Raw genomic sequence first — 24,728 nt, forward strand, 5'->3', positions numbered from 1 at the left:
TGAGATATTTTATACATCAGCAGACTAACAGACATTCTAAGAGATGTCCACAAATCTGGGTGCTGGCATGTTGGATCTTTCTCTTTGAGAAAAAAAATCAGCATATAAAATTAGGAGAAAGTTAAAATGCTCTGGGGAATCTATCCCTTTGCCTGTCTGTCGCTCTCTGTATCTACATACAGACAGACACACACACACATACATGCTAGAGTGTGTGTGTGTCTGTGTGTGTGTACTAAGAGAAAATGTTTTTAGGTCTTTTGCGAATTCTCTCTCTTCACTATCAAATTACTTTGCCCCAATAAGTGACTACTATTTTTTCAACTAAAGTCCATTTTGTCTTTCTGACCACTATTTTTTTCATTTTGTAATACATGCCCAGCAAAATAAAACTCTTACAATTCATTATAGGTAGTAAAAGAGATGCTACAATAATAATGATGATAATAATAATAAAACATAGGAAGAGATCCTAAACACATGGAACAGAAAAAAAAAGGAAAAAAGTCATAAAGAGTGACATGTTATCAGTATTCAATATTTAATTGAATATGCTTGAAATTTACCTTTTTAAAATAACTAATGCCATAAAAGTATATCTCTCTTCAAATAAACATATAATTTTCTAAAAGTAATCTTTCATTGATTCTTGTTACTTTTTATTCATTATTTCCATCTTAATAAAACTTAAAAAAAACCTACCAAAATAGTACATTTCAGCCATAAGACCTGAACATGAATACCTAAATCCGTAAGGTTAAATCTTCACAGTCAAGAACAGAAATTTCAGAAAGTCATGCCACCCGGCTTGCTGAGCACAAAACAAGTACACACTATTTCAAAACCTTTACAAGTTACAACACTATTTTTAAAGAAGCTGATTAAAAGGCCGGCTTCCATTTCATCTCCTTCTAATTGGCACCCAAAAGAATGTTAACTATAACAGTTTTATACCACACCTATTTCTTGTTGGACTCTTCTGGGGATACCCGAGATGGTTTTCCTCCTCCTCAGTTTTCGTCTCCGCTGTAGTACGGATTGTGAATGAACAAGAGAGCAGCGTATACTAGCCTCTCTGTCAAAACCAACTCCTGCAACCCACAAATAGGTCTCATTAGCCTTTAGAAATGGCAAACAAATTTTCATTTGCTTGGAACACAGTGATATTTATTGATTGGAAGTCAAGGAAGAGTTTGGATTAAGCCCGTGAATAAATATAAGAGAGCCCTTATTCAGCTGTTATTTAAATTACTCTGCAGTACATTAAGCTTTACTTCTAAATGCAGCTCTGCGCAACAGCTTGCACTGCCAAGAGTAACAAGCAAAGGAGGAAAATCAAAAGAAAGAAGAGAGAAAAATAACATCAAAGAATCACGCTCATACAGAAACAGCTCCTGAAGGACTTACAACCTTTAGTTACTACTATTTACTGGTCTATTTCTGGGCTCTCTGAAGCTGACTTTACATAGTAGATCCAGAGCCAAAAAGTTAACCTGAATTAGTTCAGCTAACATATCCTGACCCATTTTTTCATTAAAAGCATCTTTGTGAGTTTTTTTTCTCTCTGCTCACTACACCCCAACCCTACACACAACACACACACATACAAACACACATACATATACTCACACACTTCTGTGAGGAGTAAGTAGCCTAGAGATTTGTTTTTAAATCATCACATAACTTTCTACTTTTTTCTACTGACTCAGTTGGACACTTTTTGGTTTGGCACCAATGTGGTATCAATATGAAATAAAAACACAATGCAGTCCCCAGTTCTGTATTTAAGTGGATCTACTTTCTCTATCAGCTATAAATGAAGCTGGAATTCTCAGTCTTTACAATGAGTGTCTGTTTGCTTTTATAAATACAGGGACCAAACCTTGATGCTTGTTTGTTTCTCTCTCCATAATCACATTATTGATATACTACATGCAATGCAGTCTTATCAAAACTAGAGTGGTGAGGAAGGAGGTAAGGAATTCACACTCCTGTCTGGCATAGGCATGTGCCATGGATTTTTCAGAGTGGGCTTTGCCTCCGACAGTCATCATGCCAAAAGTACATTGGAATTGGGTTGCCTCATCATTTATCCTGATTGTTAAGCATAGAGCAGGATGGCGTGTTAAACCTCAGCTCAGCTATAAAATGAAGCAATTTGAGTTCTGCTTAGCATCACAGTGACAACGGTTTCTAGAACTCTGAAAAAATCTGTGAGATATCACATGATGAGTAATTACAATATTATTGGAGAATTCGTACTAATGGAATTTTCTTTTCTTAGCTCCAACCAAAAATTAAGATCTTTCATTCTACTCATAATAATTACAGAACACATGGCACACAGATACATTTTATGTTATATGGACATAATTAGCAGCTTTCTCATTAAAGCTCTTGAAATCAACATATAATCTAGGCTTTAGTCTGAGAGTTCCTGAAATAAAGCAGAAAGAAAGATCTTCCCTTTTCCTGAATCACAAGACCCATAATCAAAGAACTAAATTTGAAAACAAGATTTACTTACAGTGCTATGAAGAAAGCAGGTGCTGCTTATAATCAAATGTTCCCAGAAGGGAAAGTTAGTTTAAGAGGATGCCAAAATGGCACATTTTGACATCTACCTAACCCAGCCCATTTAGATTATGGAGATCAGATAAAGTACATATCCTTAGAATAATTTATCCTGCAAGTTGAGTAGGTCATTAGGAAACTTTCTCCTAGCTCATAACCAATGGATCAACCAGAATTCCTGTTTTTCAGGAAGGAAATAATATCTATCCCCGATATCTAGTCATCATTTGCTCCCCACTTTATGTGAGAAACATCTGAGTGGGATTAATAATAGCTACGTCCATAATGCATCTCAAGCAGCATGCAATCTTTAGTCACATGACACCGGGATAAAAGTCAGTAATATCATAGCCACTGTGAAATTTTCAATACACAATTAAGTTAAAATATAACTATCAGATATGTTTAAAGAAAGCCCAATGGATAGATCCTTTTATGTCTATCTTTGAAAGTGAGAATATTTCTTAACATTATTTCACTTACAGCTAAGATTACCAGATCCTATCCTGGGATTTACAATCGCTACAGATAAACTTCTCAAGAATAGTCTGGACAGGCTTGCATTCAACCTAGACTAATATTCAAACTCTCAATACACAAGAAAAGGAAAGCAGAGAGGAATGTTAAGGCAGGCTAGCTGGATTAATAGAGAGTTCAGCCTTCATCTTTGAATCTGTATATTTTTAGGTCAGAAATCACCAAAATCAATGCAGAAGTCTAAAGGATCTTTTAAACGAGCCTACCTTCATCCAAGGAAGACTGAAAACAGATTTTATAGTTGGTCTACAGGATCTTTACTTGCAGTTTGAGAGACCTGGGGTTTGCTGTTTTCTTTCTTGCTGTGCCATGCATCATTATCATAAGACTAATCACTGCTGCTTTCTCCATTATTTCAGTCAGCTATGACCAAAGAGCTATTTGGTGACTTTTTTCAAAAAGAAACTGTCCATCATTTACATAACAAGCGGCCCAGCAGAACATATGCAAATGGATGTTCAAAACCTGACAAAAGCATATTGAACATCTTCTGAGTTGTATTTTGATGAAAAAGGTATTGGTTGTTTACAAAGCGGTATTCTTAACTGGTACGCCCAGCAGCACAGGTTTTGAACATATTGAACACAGAATATTATGACCCGACTGCCCCTAGGAAAAGAACAGAACGGTACCAGTGACATTGATGGGAATAATGCAAGAAGAAATCACTTGGGCATCTTGTTTCATTTTCTCCTCTGGTGTTGGGAGAGGCAGTGCTTTGCTCCAGTTGGTCTGCTTGTCCAGTGTTGAAGGGATATTGTGTACTGGGTTTTTCGGCCTCTGCCCTAACATGACATCTGTATCTTCATCCTCCGGGGGATGGGACTGCAAATGAAGTACATTCAGACTTAGCCATCATGGTTTATATGGGAGTGCACATGTTAAGGAATTTCACAGTTAAGAACAGTGAGAGCATAAATAAGTTTTTAAGTCAAAGGAAATAGTTAGTAAGCACAACTAATTGAAAGTTGTAATTTCAATAGCCAAGCAACACAAAAGAAAAAAATGGACTAAGTAAACATGCTTTTCAGGTCAAGTGGAATTAAGATGAGAGACAAGGTAGCCATAAATCCCCAAACTTCAAACTGAAGGAAAATCTTAGTCTCTAATCCAGTGACAGGTAGATTCTGGATATCTATCTTGCCATATATTCCTAATGAAAGTCTAGAGAGCTCTAGATGACTAGGATCAAAGGGAGAAGATGATTTAGATGCCTATGAAGGATTCAGAAAATGTGTCAGAAAACCTGGAGTTCAAGAGACATTCCAGAACACATCATCTGAAGGACAAATTCTCTAATCTGAGAGGCTGGATTAATTTATAAGGAGTTATTTTTACTGCATGACTATGGCATTTGTGAATAACATTTAAAAAATTCAGTTTCATCAACACTGTATGTGTGCATGGAAAAGCAGCCCTCTTCTCCCATTTATTATAAGTGGAAAATACAAAAGCAGATAACGGGGAGAAAGCTTCAAGTGAGTTTCTTTTTCAAATTCGGAAGAGTTAAAGGGCCTTAGTTTCTTTCAGCTTTGTAGTGTGAAGCTTTTCTTCTAGCTGTGTTGTTAGAGGCTTTGACTTCTGTATGACATTCTGTATGAAAATTCTCCATCCAAGCCCTTGGTAGATATTAATATTGTCTACCTTTTATTTCAGGGCTAGGCTCCTAACCCAGATTATTAAAAAGGCTCCATTCCAATTTTGATTTCAGGGTTGGGTTTCTAAACCAGATTATTAAAAGACCCAGTTTTCACCACTGACCCTAGTTTTCTTTCTTTCCATAATTTGAAGGAAGGTGAGTGTTTGTATACAATAAATATTTTTTCATCTTATTCCAGTTAAATTTTAATAATATTCTGTCCTAAAGTCATGAAAAGAAAAATTTCTCATCTCCACATTTGGAAGCATCATGCCCTGCTGACTCAGGATTTCACATATTGTCAAACTGTTCTCAGGTCTCTTAAAGAGAAGATTCCAGAGCCACTTGCTTAAGTTAACCACCACCCCCCAGCATTTGCTTACCTTGTCAGAGGTATCTGCAAAGCCCCCCAACACACCCAACAGGATATGATCCCCCCCTTGAGAAAAATGTGTTCGCCATGAACATTTTAGTAAAACATTGCAACCTTCTTTCTCTCTTCGGCTTTTGTGCAGATTCCCAGCGAAGCGAATAGCTCAAATAAAGTTGGAGCACAAAAGACTTTGTTTCCTAGGTAACTTCCAAAAAGAAAAAAAAAGTTTGGTGCATGCAAAAAGAGAGACAGAAAAAGAGGGAGAAAGAGCAAGAGCCTGAAGAGAAACCCCCACCACCAGAGGCCACATTTTGTAGGCGATTCCTTCCTTGAATAACAATGGACTGGGAAACAAAGAAAGAATAGTGACCTGACTACAGGCTCTGACCAGCATTAAATAAAAGCATGTTTTATTTAATGGCGACAGGGACAACTGGCTGCCAGAGAACCCTTTTGTCCTGTTCTCTTTTTTGATTTGAGAAGCTGAACCTTTACAGTTCTGATAAATATAGGGCAAGTTGGAATTTCTTTCCTTTGAACTATAGGGTCCAAGAGTGGCATTAGGTGATGCCCATCTTGAACAGAGCCTTGATTGTAATTTACAGAGGGAAAGTAAGTGGGAAAGAAAGCCAATGACACAGCTGTCTAAATCATATTTTATTTAATTCAAGTTAGGAAAGTAACACTCTTGAAGTGGATTTAAAAGAATACCTGTTAGTTAGGAACAACAGAGTTAACCATAGTTAAAAGAGAGAAGAAAGTGTCTGGAGAGAATGGGAAAGGGCTGTGATGGAATGTCTCAGAACCAGTACCTTTCTACTCCATGGGGTCATGTGGCAACACTCAGTGGGGGAGGGCGAACGGGTGCTGTTAAACTATGAAGATGAAATGCAAAAAAAAAAAAAAAGGAAAAATTAAAAACATGCACACAACACACAGTACACCCTGGTTAAGCCAAATCTAAAATATTAATGAATGAATATACTGGGATGACTCCCTCCTTCCTTCCTTCCATATACATCCTAATTTTACGAGAAATAACATAAATAGTGGTTAAGAGCACAGACTTTGGGGCTAGACTGTCTGAGTTCAAATCCTGATTCTATCACTTATCGGCTGTGTGACCAGGGACAATTCCTCAACCTTTCTAAGCTCAGTTTCCTCATCTGTAAAATAGGGAAATAAAAGCATCCATCTACCCTCCAGGGCTGTTTTGAGGATTAAATGCGTAAGTCACCAGAATAGACTAAAAAGAATGGTGGCACTTAATAAGCTCTGCAAATTAGTGTCAGCTACTACTCCTGATACTGCTACTATTATTGCTACCCTTACTGTAGCTGTGCCATATCTGTGACATTGTCTTTGCAAATGAAAACTTTCCTTTTGATCCCAGTCCCATTTGTCAATTTGGGAAAGACTGAATTCTTCTCTCTCCTTAGAGTGAGTTTATTTTCCTGTGAACTACTTGGAAGAAAATTCGCTGGGTGTACTTTCTTCGTCCAGGCTGCTTAAATTTTGCCTCTTCCTCATATTCATAGACTGTATTTGAAGACAGGTCTGAGTTCAAGGGCGTGTGACAGGGCCCTGCAATCAGAAGGACACCATGCTTTTTTGAGTAGGAGGCCCTGCACCTTCAGTTTGCCAGTCCTGTTTGGAGAATAATCAGGTAACCCTTTTTCAGGATCTACTGAGGACGTTGACATTTTTAAACCCTACACCATGTCACCTTTGGATTCAGTTAGGCCTCTGTTATGGCACTTTCCATATGGCATTGCTTTAACATAACCTGAATTATTCCTGGATGTGTCTATTTCTCCTGTTAGGTTATGAGTTCTTAGGAGTCAGGAGCCATATTTGATTTTCTCTTCAGTCTTCCATGATGACAGCAAAATGCCTCCTCATTGTAGGAGCTCAACAAATTATTGGTGCACTTGAATGATATGAGCCTCGTGTGTTTTAATAGTGATGGGAAACCCCAAAAAAGTAAAACTGTGCTCAAGATATCAGGAGGAAGCAGACACCACAGGATTCAAGGCTACTAGCCATCTTAGTGCAAGTAAGTGAAAACAAACAGAGGAAACCACAAGCAACATTTGGTTCCATCAGAGGCTCAGCATTAATGTATTCCAGTTCTAATTATTCCTAAGCCTATGGCAGACATCTGTTTTGGAGGTGGAACACCCAGGGTCTAATTCTATTTTAAGTTTCTAAATTTTAAGTGACAGGGTTGCTCATTAATTTTTAAGCAAAGCAAATGCCATCTCCTCAGGCCCAGTTAACTTTGATCTAGATGTTATTTAGGACAAATGATTTTGTTGGGTCTGTGGCTCCCTCACTGAAAATGTTCACTTTGACAGATGTGCTGAATTTGGCCTGAGTTCAGACATTAACCTGGCTCTCTCCTAAGAATCAGTCACAGATAGTGATGTGCAGGTCTCAAGTAAGACACTGGGGTATGCAAAACAGAGAGCAAACTCATGGAAGTAGGAAAAGGGAGCTTGAAAACAAAGCCTGCATGGTACAGGAACCTATTTCCAAGAAACCACAGGCTCTGGTGTCTCATGAAAGGATTTAAAAAATTACACAACAGAGAACTGCAGGGCATAAAACATATTAATGACATTAATATTAATATATTAATTTTGGTAGTTTGTCTTTAATCTACTAAGTCAGCTCTCCTGTTGAGTATTTTTTCCAGGAGTGAGGGATGAGGAGTGGTTTTTATGTTTCATCAGTTTGGGAAACCCCTCCATGCCATTAAGTAAGCATGAGGTAACATTTGGAAATGACTGAGGATAGCAAGTAACTGTTCTGTTTTGGTCACCATCATTAAGTCAAGGTCTCTGTAGGTTATACTCCACTGAAGATTCCTTCTCAGCTAATCTGTCTCTCCACTATTTTGATAGGAGCTCCAACCTCCAGCTTGTGAGGGCTGAAACTAGGTACTCCAGAGCTTGTGTGTGGAAGGACTTTGCTCTTTGGTTCTACCACCACGACAGAAGCATTCAAGTTCCTATAGATGATCTGTTGATTTAGAGTAATTAAGCTTATAATATTGAAATGGACTTTGGTTTTATTTTTGCTATGAAATTAGTAACTGCTTACGTGTAGTAGTGTTTTAAAGCATTCTTGTTCCTGAGTGGTCAAAGGAAGTAAAATAGTTCTGATTATTTCTGATTAGATTTTATACGGTGAATGCAGTAATCAGTTCATACAATTTTTTTCTATAATTATCTAACAAATAAAACAGAAAGAGAACCACTACCTCAGGGCATCTGATCTGCATGGCCCAGCATGCCATTCCTTAACCAGTGGGCGTAGATAAGGTGAGGAAAAGCTGCATGCTGATCAAACTTGTTTGAATTAAATTATCCTTTCAAGGTTGTGTTCAAATGAATCCTATTGCTTGTTCCTAGTAAGACTTGTAAGGGCAGAAACCATTTCTTGTTCATAACTGTATTCCTACTGCCTTGGTAATGCTTAAAAAATTTTTTGTTGTGCTGCTAGCTAGCACCCCCTATATGCCTGGCATAAGCACACAAAAATCCTCTCAAAAGAAATAGTATCAAATTATCTCCACATAAAATTTTTCAGTACAACATCCAGCACAAAGTCAAAGATAACAAGGCAAATAGGAGACAAGACAGCATGAGCAAGGAGCATCCAAAACAATAGATAAAATATAAGCAGACCCATAGGGCCTCCTGCTTTTGGAATTACCACTCCATGCAGGAGGAGCAGTGAATAACCTTGGCTTCCCCAGAATAGGTGTGTGGGAAGCCTCTTAGACCACTCATTCATTCATTCAGGAGCATTTCTTTGAAAGTCAGTCAACCCCCTATGGAAACAAATTGTCACGTGAAAAACTATATCTCTCTCATGGGTATATGCATGTTCACTGTACAGTTCTTTTGACTTTTCTGTACTTCCAGGTTTTTTCATAATACAATGTTGGAGAAGAACACACATAAAAATTTCCCCTTCCTTTCCCAGGTTCCCATTCTGGCCCTCCTACCACTGATTTCGAGAAGCTGTAGACTCCAAGATGCACCATTTTAGAATCAGCCACCACTCGCCTTGCCCATCCTGTCCCTGACAAAAGATGATTCTTTGATACTTTCACCCCATTTCTGTGCCTGCTGGCCCCATAATTTATACTCTCAGATCCTTTCTCTACCTTCCCACGAAACTGCTTCAATGAAAGTTAGAGTTATACACTTACGGTCAGTGTTCAGAACAAGAAATAACAGACATTAATTTCTTCACTTTTGTGGCTATGAAGAAGCATTTCACCAAAGATCTCAAGATTTTCCCCAACCTTTCTCTTATTGCCAGAAGAAAAATATGATCCCTCCACATTTTACTTTCTTTTGGGTTTTATTTTATATGCTGATGGGAGCTTATTTTGCTACAAGACTCTCCAAAAGACATCTGTTAAAGTGTTGTGGGTATTTCAGCAGGAAATGTTTTGAAAATTTGGCTTTAGTTTGTGATCTGATAACACATGGCATTTATAGCAGCTGACTTTCAGAGCTGATTCATTACTATCATGCTGTCTTAAACATGAGAAATATTCACTAGAGAATGGATGCTGTGGTATACTTGAAAATAGGAATAAAACCTTAGCATCCTAAGATGTCCATTGCCAGTCACATGGGTTACTAGTGAGGTGATCTGGGACCTTAATTTCATTCTACCCTGGGGTAGACCTTAGACCAGGTTCCTACATTTCTGCACAGGTTATGGCATATCTGTGAGATGGAGGGGACCTTGTCTGCCTCAGATTTTTCTTTACTGGAGTGTATGAATATGTTGCACATAAACATGAAGTGCCTTGATTTTTCTGGAAGGCTTAAAGGAATCTGGTAATACCTTCTTCACACATCACTCTTACTGCTACAATTACATAGCACTTTTATTCCATGACACTGTCCCAGAGTCTCCTACTGGCTGGCATTGTGCCCTTGCAAACATGTTTAATAACATTTCTGATGTATTTTGTGCTCCTCCCTTTCCTCTCTCCTCAACTCCAAGATTTACCAAAGTGAATAACTGTGGGAAAACAGAATGAAATAAGTAAAAGTTTAGGGTACATCCTGTGGTTTCTCTGCCCTAAGCCTTTCTTCCCTTTCCTGGTGTTTCCTTTTTTACCACTCTCTCCCAGGCAGCCAGGGTCCTCATGCTTCCCGAGGGCCTGAATGCAGCACCCCCAAGTGCCCAAACGCTTCACACTGCGCTCCTAGCCAGTGTGAGTCTTGGCGGAAGCCCACATACGCATTCACATTAATGTGCTGAGAACTCCGAGTCATAAGCCCAAAGGAACACATCTCTGAGGCAGAAGTGTGGATAGCGGTTGTAGGCCAGGAGGGAGATACTTGGGAATAAGCGCCTACTAAGTTCTTCTTTTAACCACTTTATACATTACTATCTATTTAAAACACCAAAATGCATAAATATTCAGGACTGGGAAAAGTCATCTTATCATTGATAAGTCTGCTTTTCCAAATCATACCTTTATTTCTCTTTCCTGACAGATATTGCCACCACCACCACTTCCTCAATTCTCCTGAGAAGCATTTGGCAAAAGGAAATATACAAAAGGCCAATAAGCATATGCAAAGGCCCTCAACATCATTTCTCATCAGGAAAATTCAGATGAAAACTACAATCACATACTGCTATATACTAGAGGGGCTAAAATTAAAAAGATCAATAATAACAAGTGTTGGCAAACATGAAGAGCAACTAGAACTCTCATAAATTGATGGGATGAGTGTAAAACTGTATAGCCACTTCAGAGACTGGCAGTATCTAACAAACCTAAACGTATGTCTACCCTATAGTTCCCTCTTAGATATATGGACATAAGAAGAATGAGTATGTCCACAAAAAGCCTTGTACAAAAATATTTATAGCAACTTTATTCATAAAAATTCCCCCTGCCGCCAAAAAACCCTCATAGCTAGAAACATCTCAAATATCTACCAACAACAGAATGGATAAACAAATTAGAGACTACTATATACATATAATGCAGTATTACCTGGTAATAAAAAAGAACACGGTATTGATACATGCAACATTGACCTCAAAAAAGTATGTGGAGTGAAAGAAGCCAAATACAAAACAGTATGTGCTCATTCACTTTTGCATGCCATCCTGTTGATAGTCTGAGAGACATCTTGGGTATGAGATCGGCCCCTAGTGAGCAGAACTTGAACACAATGGCAATGGTGCAGTTTCTACCCCAAGAAAGGCTTTCTGAAAGGCTGCATATAACCAGCAAGAATCTCTCTCTCCTTTTGATCTCAGCTGGAACTGAAGGAAAATTCTTAGGGTGATGGAATGGAAAATGATTTTATGTATTTTAACATTCAGGAACACTTTGTTTAATGGTGTTCTATTAATGAAGCAATTTAAATGTGCTGAGCATAACAAAATTCTACTTTGAAGTGTGTGTGAAAGGTAGTTCCCATGTGAATGGAAAAGAGGGCTCCAGGGAAGCCAGGAGGGAGAACATTTCCTGCTGCTGCTCAGTCCTTTATTCACAGGAGTTGCTCTGACTGTCAAGGAGAACACAAAACAAGGCCCACTGGACCACGGTCAGTGTGATGTTGATGCCAGTGAGTATCTTATTCATCCTCTGTGGCTGGCTTTGCCAATTAGTGGGGTCACTGCCAAGGGCCATTCAGTATCAGTCCTCAAAGGTTGCTAGCACCAAATAAAAGACATGAGTGGGGCAAAGGCAGGCCAGGCTTTGAAGTGGAGGGACGAAGGCTTTGAATTGCTGCACACAGCACAAATACCCTCACCCAAATCCCAATGTGGGACTCACAGTGGCCCAGGGGGGTAGGGAGGATTCTTCCCTCACCCTCCTGCCTTGCCCTCAGCTGGGGGCTCTGAGGTGTGCAGTAACTAAAGAGATGTTGTATATTTGCTCTCACTCCAAGTGACATTCTTCCCTTGTAACTCAAACTGGCTGTGGCAAGAGCTCGGTAGGGTCATACTTGACCTTACCACAGCAGATTCTTTAAAAATAAAAAAAAGATAAAACCTCATGCACAAGCCATGCATGTTCCATCTTTATTTTCCCCCTTTCCCCCTCTTTTTAATTGATTCTTTTTTTTAGTATAGCTTTATGAGTGTTATCACAGTCATAGACTCATGTAACCCTCCCACAGTCAGGATTCAGAATATTTCCATGACCTCAGAAAGGTCTCTTATGCTATCCCTTTAGAGTCACAGTCTCCCCCCCACTCTTAGCCCCTGGCAACCAAGAATCTGTTCTCTGTCACTATGGTTTTGTCTTTTTGAAAGTGTCATATAAATGGAATCATACCTTTTGAGACTGGCTTCTTTCACTCAGCATAATGCCTTTGAGATCCATCCAAGTTGTTGTATCAGTAATTCATTCTGTTTCATTGTGAGTAGTATTCCATTGTCTGCTTATACTTTGAACAGTGAAATGTCTCAGGCACGCAAGAAAACGTGAACCTGAGAATATTCCGTAATGATGTGTATAAATAAGTGATTTTATTCGCTGTTCCACAGCCAGGCTCATGTTTTAGAGATAAAGAATTCCCAAACTAAGATCTGCAACAAGGAATTTTCTTTATTTCTCACAATATTTGATATTAACCAGACTCATTGGCTAATGCTTTCGTTAGCTGTTGTGTTGCCTGTTAAGCTGTTGTCTGTCAGCTGCACATCCATTCTTCCGGACTCTGCTTTGCCAGGACACTGAAAATAACATTTCTTTCTCACCAGCTGCTCTCTGTTAGGTTCTGCCCTAGGTTTGTCAGCTCCTTACTGCAGTTACTATCTCTGTGTTGCCTCTGTTTCCCATTTGCTGTGTCTGGCTTATGATACCTTCCCTATATTGGATTCTCTCTGTTAAAATAACTGGTATGGATTCTGTGTTCCTGGCTGAACCCTGACTGATGAAGTACGTGGTACCAGGCTTTCACCCCTGACTTGCTTGTGTCTGAGCCATCTAAAGTACTTGCTACTTCTGGTTCCTTAGCCCATGAGGAAAACAGGAACTAGTGTGGTGGTCCGTGGGGTGTCAAGATTATAATGATCTCCGCAGCTTATGGCAGAAAACAGGAGAACTGATGTAGTCTCAAAAGCAAACTGCTTCTGGTGATTCTTGAAAATGGGTACAGAGGGAAAAAGTATTTGTGGGATTAGTAGCTGTGGAGTTCCACGTTCTAGGTGCTGTGCTGATTTGTCCCAAGGGAAATACAGTATCAGAACAGCAGCTATGAGAAAAGTCACAAGTTACTTATAGCCAGTTTCCAAGATCTGTCTGCCTTTTGCAAGACCAGACAGATGAGTTAAATGGAACATGCAGCAGGCATCACCACTTCTGCAGTCTTACATTTGAAACGAATGTCAGGCTCTTCTCTCCCTGCTATACCAAGAAGGAACCTGTAAAAATTGAGGGAGTTAATCCTATCCATGCATGGCCTGGTATCTTCATAAAGCACTGCTCTTCCGGATCATGTTATTTCTGTGCTCAGAACTCTTCAGTAATTTCCTGTCTGTGGACTAGATTCATACATTTTAGTCTGACACTCAAGATCCTTCAGTATCTGGTCTATTGAACCACTGTAGCCAAGCCAAAGTAATTTGAATTTATGCATATGCACTTCATTTTCTCCTGCCTATATGAGCTCACTCTCATGGTTTCCTCAGTCTATAATCCTTTTCCTCTCAGTGTACAAATCAAAATTCTACCCCGTCCTTCAAAGCCTTTTCAGATGCTTCCTTTACCATGAAGTTTAATCCTAACACCCAACCCCATTCTAACACTACACACCAGTTAGGTGTTAACACCTTATACTTAATAACATGTGATTTTCAATAGTATTCCATTACTCTGGATGGCAGAGATTATGTCTCTCATTTTTGTGTTAACTTTTTTTTTTTTTCAAAATGAAGGAATAAATAAGAGGCCACAGTAGGAGAGAGGGCATTCTAGGTGGAGAGACTATTTCGAGAGTGCAGGATATTTTCCCAAGAAGCACATGTAGTTTGGTTTGGCTGAGGTCTAGGGTCTGTGCAAAGGATTTGTGAAAAATCCATCTGGAAAGGTAGGTTAGGACCAGATCGTACAGAGGCTGGAGAGTTGAGCTAAGGATTTGCATTTATTTCTCTAGGCAGAATGGAAGAGTTGCAGGTTTAGGATTAGGGAAGAACTTTTAGGTCAAAGATTCTCATACCAACATTAGAATTTTCCTTAATCTATTTAAAGGAGCAAACTTAGGAGATAAAGGAAGACACTTAGACTGAAGCAAGAGAGACTGACTTAATTTGGATGGACAGAACCATTTTGAGATAGGCCATAAAACAACAGAATATTTCTGAGTTTGCAAAACTATGAAGATGTTTTATAAAAGCAAAACACAACCTGTCTAGGACAGTGTGGTATGTGTAATTCTTTTACAACAAAGGAAAGGCTTGGTCAGCATTTCTCAGTCTCAGTCTTGTAAGCCAAAGAATATCAGAAATCTCTAGTGAGGATTCATGGAGAAAGGGAAGGAGGGGAGAGGCTGGATGAGAGGAGATAGAGCTGGAGATGGGAGAGAGAGTGAGGCAATGAGAAGGTCTTTATCCCAGGGCAGGTCAAATACTGTTGAAATGCCTCTCTTGCTAGCTATAGTCTTTAAGCCCTCTCTTGGCTCAGAACTCAACTTCTAGTCTTGTAATTTGTCTGTAAACCAGTTAGTTTTTCTCAGAAGCTGCTTTCTCGGAAGACCTATCTTCTTCTTCTTGATAGAAAATGGAAGAATGAACATGGTCATTGGTGATACCTTTGGACTATGATCAAGGAGGTCTGGGTCCTAGTTTGAGTGATTGCCTTCATTTACTTCCCAGTAAGACTTTCAGAATGTCCCCTGTGCTTTAGATGTACCTTCTTGGTAAGAAGAAAAGTATGATTTGACAGACTGTTATTTTAAAATCCCTGGATGCACAGTATGATAAGTTAGAAAACTACTATCAGGCTATGAAATGATAATGAATCCCTGATATTCTTCCCAGGCTAATTTTATGAAGTCTGACAAAGAGGATAACTGTGCACACAATATGGTGGAAGGAGTTAACTGGCAATCCTAATGATAAGGATTTAGATCTCTGTGTTCCTTGGGAACCTGATCAACTTTCACCATAGGGGCCCCATCTCATGTCAAGCTTTGCCATCTGCTACCACAGAGGCCATTAGATAGTCTGTCCCTGGATCACTGATGAAGGTTGGAGAGGGATGCTTGGTGAAATTGCTGGAGCATCTCACCACATTTGAGGAAGGATAATTTCCATGCCTTTCTGTCTAGACCTCAGAATCTAAGCAGGGTCTTAGACTCCAAGGGTCCCCATGGACCTGATGGCAAGATGAATGCAGTGATAGATGTTTCAGGTCAAGTGCCAACTCTGATCAGGAGTGGTTATCTGGACGATGTGGGAAAGAGTGCTATGATCTATTGGGAATGCCTGCCTTAGGCTTGCACACAGGAAGAGCAGATGAATGTCTCTAGTATTTGAGGCCCACATCTGGGCCTGGACCAATGGACCTTACTGATGAGAACAGATGAGCTGGACATCCCATTCAGCAGAGGATGAGAGTGAGCTGCTATGACAGACTGTCTCTACACTCTAAAATGGGAATCTATGCCATGAGGGTGCCCTAGAGGCCCCAAAGTGTCATATACCATAGGCAACTTCTAATTATCTTAGATTAGATTCTCTGTGGTCTTCTGAATTTTGCTATTTAAAGAAAAGAAATTACGAACTAAGCATGTCTTGATTGAATTTACTTCCTCCAGAAACCATATATTTATCATAGGCACTGGGGTACAAGTCCCAATCCAGGAACTGTGGAATATTTATGTGTGTGTGTGTGTGTGTGTGTGTGTGAGTGTGTGTGTGTGTGTGTGTAACTTTCTATTTTGAAATAATACTTACACAGAAGTTGCAAAAATAATAGAGAGGATTCCCATATACTCTTTACCCAGTTTTTCCTAATGTTAACCTCTTATGTGACTACATACATTTATTGAAAGCAGAAAATTAACATTGATAAATATTATTTACCAATTTATTAACCTTATTTGGCTTTTACCAGTTTTCCCACTAATGTCCCTTTTCCAGTCCAGGATCTAACCCAGGGGCCCACATTGCATTTAGTTGTCAAATCTCCTTAATGTCCTTCAGTTTGTGGTAAACCCTCAACTGTTGCTTTAATGACCTTGACACTTTTGGAGAGTACTGGCCAATTATTTTCTAGAATGTTCCTTAACTTAGGGTTGTCTGACATTTTCTTATGATTAGATTGAGGTTACATATTTTTGTCAAGAATCCCACAGAAGTGTCATCTTCCTGCATTATAGCAAGAGGTTCGTATACAGCTGTGTTCTATTAACTGCTGATACTGATTTTGATCACTTGGTTAAGATGGTGGCTGTCAGCGTTCTATAGCTAAAGTTACAATGTTCTGTTTGTAATCAACAAGTATTTTGTGGGGAGAAACTTTGAGGTGCTGCACACATCCTATTTCTCCACATAATTTCACCCAACTAATTTTAGCATTCATTGATGATTATTACCTGTAAAAATTATTACTGTTCTATTTGGCTGATGGTGATTTTTAAAATTTATATTGATACTTCTACATTTGTTCATTAGAATTCTTCTGTAAAAGGAAGAGCTACCTCACCCCCATGCATGTATTTATCTCAATTTACTTATATCAGTATAGACTCAGGGATATAACTAAGTTATAATCCATTACTATCATTATTTTATTGCTCAAAGTGTCTCAGATTTAGCTATTGGAAGCTCCTTCAAGTTGGCTTCTATGCCCTTTTGACATGCCTCCTATTATTTTTTGAGCACCTTCTTATTTTTTCAGCATCTTAAGATATTCTAGGTTTATCTTACATTTCCCCTGGCCTAGCCCTCAAATAAGTAATTTCTCCAAGGATTCCTGGTTTATCTTTTTAGAGAATGGTATTTAGAAAGAAGATCTGGGCAGTAGATGTGCTCAATGCTACCAGAGTATCATTGCTTCTAAGGCCCTCTCAGATGACAGAACTAAGAAATATGTTTGTATGCTTGTACATGCACATATATGCATTTATTTTATGCCTATCCATCTGCATTTACATGTATACAACTCTCTGTGTGTTTGAAAATATATGAATGAATTTATACTGATATTTTCAATGTAATCCAACACCAAAGGATTCATTCTAGCCTACCTCCTTTCCTTATTTGTAACTCCTTTCTCTAGCAGTGACAAACTGAGATTATCATTATCCACAACATATTTGCTCAGTCCTGTCATCCATATAAAGTAGTTTCAGAATTTCTAGTTCATTCTCTTGGGAAGAACAAATTTACCAACAAGAGTACAATATTTGTGTACAGTTACTTTTATCTTTAGCTTTCCATTGTTTCTTCAGGTGCAGCTGCTCCTAAAGGAGCTCCCACTTGGGGATGGGGCCTTGGGCATCCACATTACTGTAGAGGGAAGAACTAGAGGAGATCAAGCAGACCAACTTTTCTCACAGTCGGATCACCTACCTCTACTGCCAGTTCACCAGCCTGGACAAAGGTGAGAATGGGGCCCTCAGCTAGGATTATTTCCAGCTAATTCCAGAACTTGTCATCAGCCCACTGGGGGCTGGTTCATTAGTGCCTTCTTTCCAGAGGGAGAAGACCAGGTAAACTTCCATGGATTCATAAAAACTTTGGCTCAATTCCACCCCACTGAATATGGTGGAAAGAGCAAAGATAAGAATGAACCAGAAACACTCAACAGCTGAAGCAACAAACTATACTTTGCTTTTTCGGCTATATGATTTGGATAAAGATGACAGGATCTCCCACAATGAGCTGTTCCAGGTGCTATGCATGATGGTTGGAGTGAATATCCCAGATGAGGAACCGAGCAGCATCACAGGACCATCCCAGAGGCTAATCAGGATGGGGTTGGTGCCATATCTTTAGCAAAATTTGTTATGGAGAAGGTGGGCATAAATAGAAAGCGAGCATCCATTTTCTTGACTAAAATGATGAGACCAAACTGTTCCTTGCTCTCTAGTATTTAAAAACTGGAACTGGAAAGTCCTCCTATCTACGAGCCCCATCTCTACCCTACATTCTCTTTCTGCCAAGATACCACTGCTGTTGCAGGACAACCCTACGTGTGTTCTGTTAACACAAACCTGCCTTTGGTGTAAACAGAACATTACAGAATGGCACACCCAGCCTATTTTTCTTCAGTATCCATTCACCTGTTCCTCACTTATAAATATCTCCCCAAGTTATGCTGCTGAATGCCAAATGCCCATCCTGTCTGAGAAAGTGAAGGAGGGACTCTTGCTAAGAAATGGCCAAGCAAGCTTTTCCTGGGTATAGACTATGTCTGTGCTACCTTCCCTTCAGCTAGGTCTCAGCATGCTCCTGCAACCTTTTTCATATGGCCTTTTCTTTTCTGTCACACAACATACCATTCACTTGATCTTTCAGTCTTCCTGTTTTTTTATTATGCCTCAGAGTTCCCTGTTTTACTTGGCACCCCAAGCCATATCTGACTTGACAAGATGGTTCTGTGGTCTGGCAATTTTTATCTACCTTTGCTCATAAATGAGCCTCTGGGATGTTGTATCCCTAGGAGCTTTTTGGGAATCAGCACTTCTTTCAGAGAATATGACCATCTCTTGGTCGCCTGCACTCTGCTCTGTCATCAAAGGGCTACTGGATGGAGCTATTCTTCTTAAAGGGGGAAAAGTGTCAAGCCAAACTTCTAGGTGGCTTCCCCAGGTCACTCAATGTCTGGCCTCTGATTCTCCATACATAGACTACCTATATGGCTACTCCTGTTCTTCAGAAAATGACTATATGCCTGCAGGTTTCCTCAGCAATGGGGCATGGTCACCACCACAATGGCTGCTTTGACAGTATGTTTGGTGACCTTCTCATGGGTTTTTGAACAAGGAGGCAGGCAGGGCACCCTAGAAACCTCCTGTATTCCCATCCTTGCTACATGGTTTATGCCTCAGTGTTTTGCATGTCCTGGGATGTTTTTCACTTCACATTTCCAAGTAGGTTAGAGTTACAGAAGTGCATAATTTATCTATCCAAAAGAATTAAAGATAATCCTTAGTATCCTGAAGGTTTTTGCACTTGGCACATGATTATGCTGGAAGCCATAGTCCACCCCCAGTGGGGGTCCAAAGCATTGACTGTATTGTCACATTAGCTGCCTTGGTTACATTGACTACCTCCTTATGTAAATTACTGTTAATCTCTTAGAAACATGGGATCTGGCGTTGGTGGCCCAATATGATGTGGCATTATAGACCTTTCAGCAAGCCAGAGCAGCTTATTTGTCCAAGTAAGCTTAGTTTAAAGGCTTCATTGAATCAGGCAGTTGCCATCCTAATGTCCAAGTCTTCATTCATGTATCTGCCTGTGGCTAACTTTCCCTGACTCATTGCTTGCTTGTTTGCTTCCTTGCTTTGGAAGGAAGATGTGCACACAATTCCTTAGGAAGGGAATGGCTAAAGAACATCACTGCAAAGGAAAGGGAGAAGAATGGGGAACAGAGGAGCAGCCAGGTGGGAGGTTGAAGTATAAATTAATGAGGAATTTTGTAGAAGTATTATTCTGGCTTTGTGATCAAGTGATGTAATACAGGAATCATACAAAAGGGAAGAATTGTCTGATACTTACCTGTTCAGTACCTCAGAGGCTCTTTGACTTGAATATTTAAAGTTACTAAGTTTATGGCTTTTGCCTCTTTTGGTGTTTGAACACTGTTTGAATCCATGGCTGTGCCTTATTGTTCTATATAAAATTATATTCATCAATCCATCAATAAATATTTGTGGTTAAAATGAAACAAAACAAAAATACTTCTTTCCAAAGTTACTTAGGTTTAGCTATTTTCTTCCCCACCTCCTTCAGTGTGATTATGATACTCATCGGAAATATAGTTAGGTTTATATGTACTGTTTGTTTTCCATTTTGGGTTCTCCTCACACTCTGGTTGATATTATTTATTTATTGGGGGTGCTGGTATGTAAAACATTACCTGAGTTCTAAGAGTTAAACCTACCCCCAAAATATACTCCGAGAACTGCCGCTCCCTCAACTCTACTACCTCATTCTCATCCCCCATTCTTTCTATCCTGTTCCCACTTAGCCCCTGTTGGTAATCCAGTCTCACTAGTTTCTCATTTGTCTTTCCTGTACAGTCAGTTTTCCAATAATGCTTGTTTTGAAAAAGCAAATTTGTTCCAATGTGATTGATATATCTTAGGGAACAGTTTGAGCTTCATGCGAATTTCATGTTGCTTATGGATAGTTTTGTGCATGAGAAATTCTAGGTGAATGCAGAATGTGTACCCAGCTGACCCGAGCTGGGTGAGCATACATAAAATGTACATACTTCAGACATCTCTGAGTTTCCCTGGTTTACCCCGTGTCTTAGAAGCCACACTCATCCACACCTGGGGCTACAGCCTTCCACCCCTTTGCACCAGTTCACAAGCTACAGCCCTCCTGATCCCCAATCCACAGGCAAACTTCAGGGCTTTTTCTAGGTAAAGTGACATGTTTATTGTATTATATTTCCTAACTAATATGTAAAATTGCATTACTGCTTTTTTTTAAAAATGAAGTTTCTATCTGTGTGTGTGTGTGTGTGTGTGTGTGTGTGTGTGATAGAAGTTTTTTGAGTGTTGTGCCCTGTGTTCCCCATAAAGCTTCTGGTTTTATTGTGAAACTTTGCACAGTGTGGAGATTTTTAGGGATGAATATATTGTGTTATAGCGGAATAGACTCTTTTTTAAAAAAGACTATTTCTTTTATACAAATAAGTTGGATACCTGTATTTTTTCTTATACATTTTCTTATATACCCTTTTCTCTAACATGAAGGGTAGCATACAATAGATAATCTTTGGGGCTTTGCCTCTTTTTCTTAAGATATTAAACTTTATTTTTTTAAAGATTTTATTTATTCATAGAGATGCAGAGACAGAGAGAGGCAGAGACACAGACAGAGGGAGAAGCAGGCTTCATGCAGGGAGCCCGACATGGGACTCGATCCGGGTCTCCAGGATCAGGCCCTGGGCTGCAGGCGGCGCTAAACCGCTGCGCCACTGGGGCTACCCAGATATTAAACTTTAAAAAATTGTTTTAGTATAGTTTACACAAAATGTTACATTAGCTCAGGTATACAACTTAGTGATTTGACAAGTCTATACATTATGCTATGTTCATCACAAGTGTAGCTACCATCTATCATATTTTTACATTGCTATTTACAGTACCATTGACTGTATTCCTTAGGCTGTCCTTTTTATTCCTATGACTTACTTATTCCATAACTGGAAGCTTTTATCTTCCTTTCCTCTTAACCCATTTTGCACAACCCTCTATGACCCTCCCCTTCTGGCAACCATCAGTGTGTTCTCTGTATTTATTTATTTATTTATTTATTTATTTATTTATTTATTTATTTATTTTTTAATTTATTTATGATAGTCACAGAGAGAGAGAGAGAGAGGCAGAGACATAGGCAGAGGGAGAAGCAGGCTTCACGCACCGGGAGCCCGACATGGGATTCGATCCCGGGTCTCCAGGATCGCGCCCCGGGCCAAAGGCAGGCGCTAAACCACTGCGCCACCCAGGGATCCCTGTTCTCTGTATTTATATATCTTATTCTGCTTTTTGTTTTTTCACTTATTGTTTTTTTTAAAGATCCCACTTATGAGTGGAATCATAATGGTATTTGTCTTTCTTTTTTTTTTTTAAAAAAAGATTTTATTTATTCATGAGAGCCACAGGGAGAGAGGCAGAGAAATAGGCAGAGAGAGGAGCAGGCTCCCTGCAGGAAGCCTGATGGGGAACTAGATCCCTGGATCAGGGAACGCACTCTGAGTTGAAGGCAGATACTCAACTGCTGAGCCACCCAGGCATGCGGTATTTGTCTTTCTTAGTCTTATTTCACTTAGAATAATATCCTATAGGTTCATCCATGTTGTCTCAAGTGGCATGATGTCATCCTTTTTATGGCTGTGTAATAGTCCATATAGATGGATCTTAGTTTTTCTACTATGCATGCTGTTTTAATTCTTTATTTTTATATCTAATTTTAAATTTATTTTAATTCTAGTGTAGTTAACATATAATGTTATATTGGTTTCAGGTGTACAATATAGTCTTCCAGCAATTCTATATGTTACTCAGGGCTGCTCATCATGACAAGTGCACTCTTTAATCACCTTTACTTGTTTCACCCCACCTTCATCTCCCCTCTGGTAACCATCAGCTTGTTCTCTATAGTTAAGAGTCTGTTTTTTGGTTTATCTCTTTTTTCTTTTGTTTTCTTTCTTAAATTCTGCATATGAGTGAAATCATATGGTATCTGTCTTTCTCTGACTGATTTATTTCACTTAATTGTACCCTCAGGATCTATCCATGTTGTTGCAAATGGCAAGATTTCATTCTTTTTTATGGATGAGTAATATATATATGCTACCTCTTCTTTATCCATTTGTCTAGCAATGGAAAAGTGGTTGCTTCCATAATCTGGCTATTGTACATAATTCTGCAGTAAATATAGGGGTGCATGTATCTTTTCAAATTAGTATTTTCATATTCTTTGGGTAAATACCTAGTAGTGGAGTTACTGGATTGTGTGATAATTCTCATTGAATTTTTAGAGGAACCTCCCTACAGTCTTCCACAGTGACTGTACCAGTTTGCATTCCCAACAGTGCACAAGGGTTCCTTTTTTCCCATATCTTCGACAATACTTGTTATTTCTTGTCTTGTGTGATTTAAGCCATTCCACAGGTATAAGGTGATTGTGGTTTTGGTTTGCATTTCCTCAATGATTAGTGATGTTGCACATCTTTTCCTATGTTGGCCATCAGTGTCTTCTTTGGAGAAATGTCTGTTCATGTCTCTTGTTCATTTTTTAATTGGATCATTTATTTTTTGGTTTTCAATTATATAAGTTCTTTATATTTTTGGATACTAGCCCTTTATTGGATATGCCATTTACAAATATCTTCAGTAGGTTGTCTTTTAGTTTTGTTGATTGTTTCCTTTGCTGTGCAGAGGCTTTTTATTTTGAGATAGTTCCAATAGCTTATTTTTCCTTTGTTTCCCTGGCCTCAGGAGACAAATCTGGAAAAATCTTGCTATGGCCAGTGTCAGAGAAATTAACGACTGTCCTCTCTTCTATTATATTTATGGTTTCAGGTCTCATATTTAGGTCCTTAATCCCTTTGAGTTTATTTTTGTGTATGGTTTAAAAAAATGGTCCAGTTTTCCCAACATAATTTGTTGAAGAGACTGTCTTTTTCCCATTGCATACTCTTGCCCCTTGTGTTGAAGATTAATTGGCCATATAGTTGTGGGTTTATTTTTGGGCTCTCTATTCTGTTCTGTTGATCAATGTGTCTGTTTTGTGGCAGTACCATACTGTTTTTGATTACTATAGCTTTGTAGTATATCTTGAAATATGGGATTGTGATATCTCCAGTTCTGTTCTTTTTCAGGATTACTGTTTACTATTTGGGGCCTTTTGTGGTTCCATACAAGTTTTATGATTATTTGTTCTAGTTTTGTGGAAAAAATGCTGTTGGTAGTTTGAGGGGATTTGCATTAAATTTGTAGATTGCTTTGGGTAGTATTAGACATTTTAACAATGTTTGTTCTTCCAGTCCATGAAATGGACTATCTTTCCATTTGTTTGTGTCATTTTCAATTTCTTACATTAATGCTTTATAGTTTTCAGAGTACATCTCTTTAACCTCCTTAGTTAAGTTTATTCATAGGGATTTTATTATTTTTGGTGCAATTGTAAATGGGACTGTTTTCTTAATTTCTCCTTCTGGTACTTCATTATCAGTATATAGAAATGCAGTGGATTTCTGTATATTGATTCTGTATCCTGAAACCTTACTGAATTCACTTATCAGTTCTAGTAGTTTTTCAGTAGTCTTTCAGGTTTTCTGTATATAGTATCATGTCATCTGTAAATAGTGCAAGTTTTACTTCTTCCTTACCAGTTTGGATGCCTTCCATTTCTTTTTGTTGTCTGATTGCTGTGGCTAAGACTTAGTACTATATTGAATAGCAGTAGTGAGAGGGAACATTCTTGTCTTGTTCCTGACCCTAGGGAAATAGCTCTCAGTTTTTTTTCCCATTGCATATGATGCTATCTGTAGGTTTTTCATATATGACCTTTATTATGTTGAGCTATGTTCCCCTCTAAACCTACTTTGTTGAAGTTTTGTTTTTTTTTACCATGAATGGATGTTGTAGTTTGTCAGATGCTGCTTCTGCATCTATTGAAATGATCATAGGGTTCTTGTCCTTTTTCTTGTTGATGAGATGTATCATATTGATTGATTTGTGAATATTGAGCCATCCATGCATCCCTAGAAGAAATCCCACTTGATCATGGTGAATGATTTTTTAAAAGATGTTATTTATTTATTTATTTATTTATTTATTTATTTATTTATTTATGAGAGACACACAGAGAGAGGCAGAGACCTAGAGGGAGAAGCAGGCTTCTCGC

The 24,728-nt window shown here is 38.8% G+C and overlaps 1 protein-coding gene and 1 long non-coding RNA gene across 5 annotated transcripts in view; one reads left to right on the top strand and one right to left on the bottom strand.

Moving 5' to 3' along the window:
* NHS (NHS actin remodeling regulator) overlaps nucleotides 1–24,728 on the bottom strand; it is a 346,591-nt gene that overhangs the window by 10,707 nt on the left and 311,156 nt on the right. Inside the window, exons 4-6 of one of the 3 annotated variants that reach the window (XM_077889410.1) lie at nucleotides 5,936–5,998; nucleotides 3,744–3,936; nucleotides 960–1,091 (exon numbers count right to left, since the gene is read on the bottom strand). In XM_077889410.1, the coding sequence (XP_077745536.1) occupies nucleotides 960–1,091; nucleotides 3,744–3,936; nucleotides 5,936–5,998 (388 nt within the window). Of the gene's footprint in view, nucleotides 1–959; nucleotides 1,092–3,743; nucleotides 3,937–5,133; nucleotides 5,471–5,935; nucleotides 5,999–24,728 lie in introns of those variants that run through there. The other 2 variants (XM_077889412.1, XM_077889411.1) reach the window with 2 other exon arrangements.
* Nucleotides 17,481–24,728, top strand: part of LOC144308629 (uncharacterized) — a 65,369-nt gene continuing 58,121 nt past the window's right edge. For both annotated transcript variants that reach the window (XR_013375034.1, XR_013375035.1), the window contains exon 1: nucleotides 17,481–17,736. This is a non-coding gene — a long non-coding RNA (uncharacterized LOC144308629). The remainder of the gene's footprint in view (nucleotides 17,737–24,728) is intronic.

The sequence above is a fragment of the Canis aureus genome, chromosome X (assembly GCF_053574225.1).
Source record: "Canis aureus isolate CA01 chromosome X, VMU_Caureus_v.1.0, whole genome shotgun sequence".
Lineage (NCBI taxonomy): Eukaryota > Metazoa > Chordata > Mammalia > Carnivora > Canidae > Canis > Canis aureus.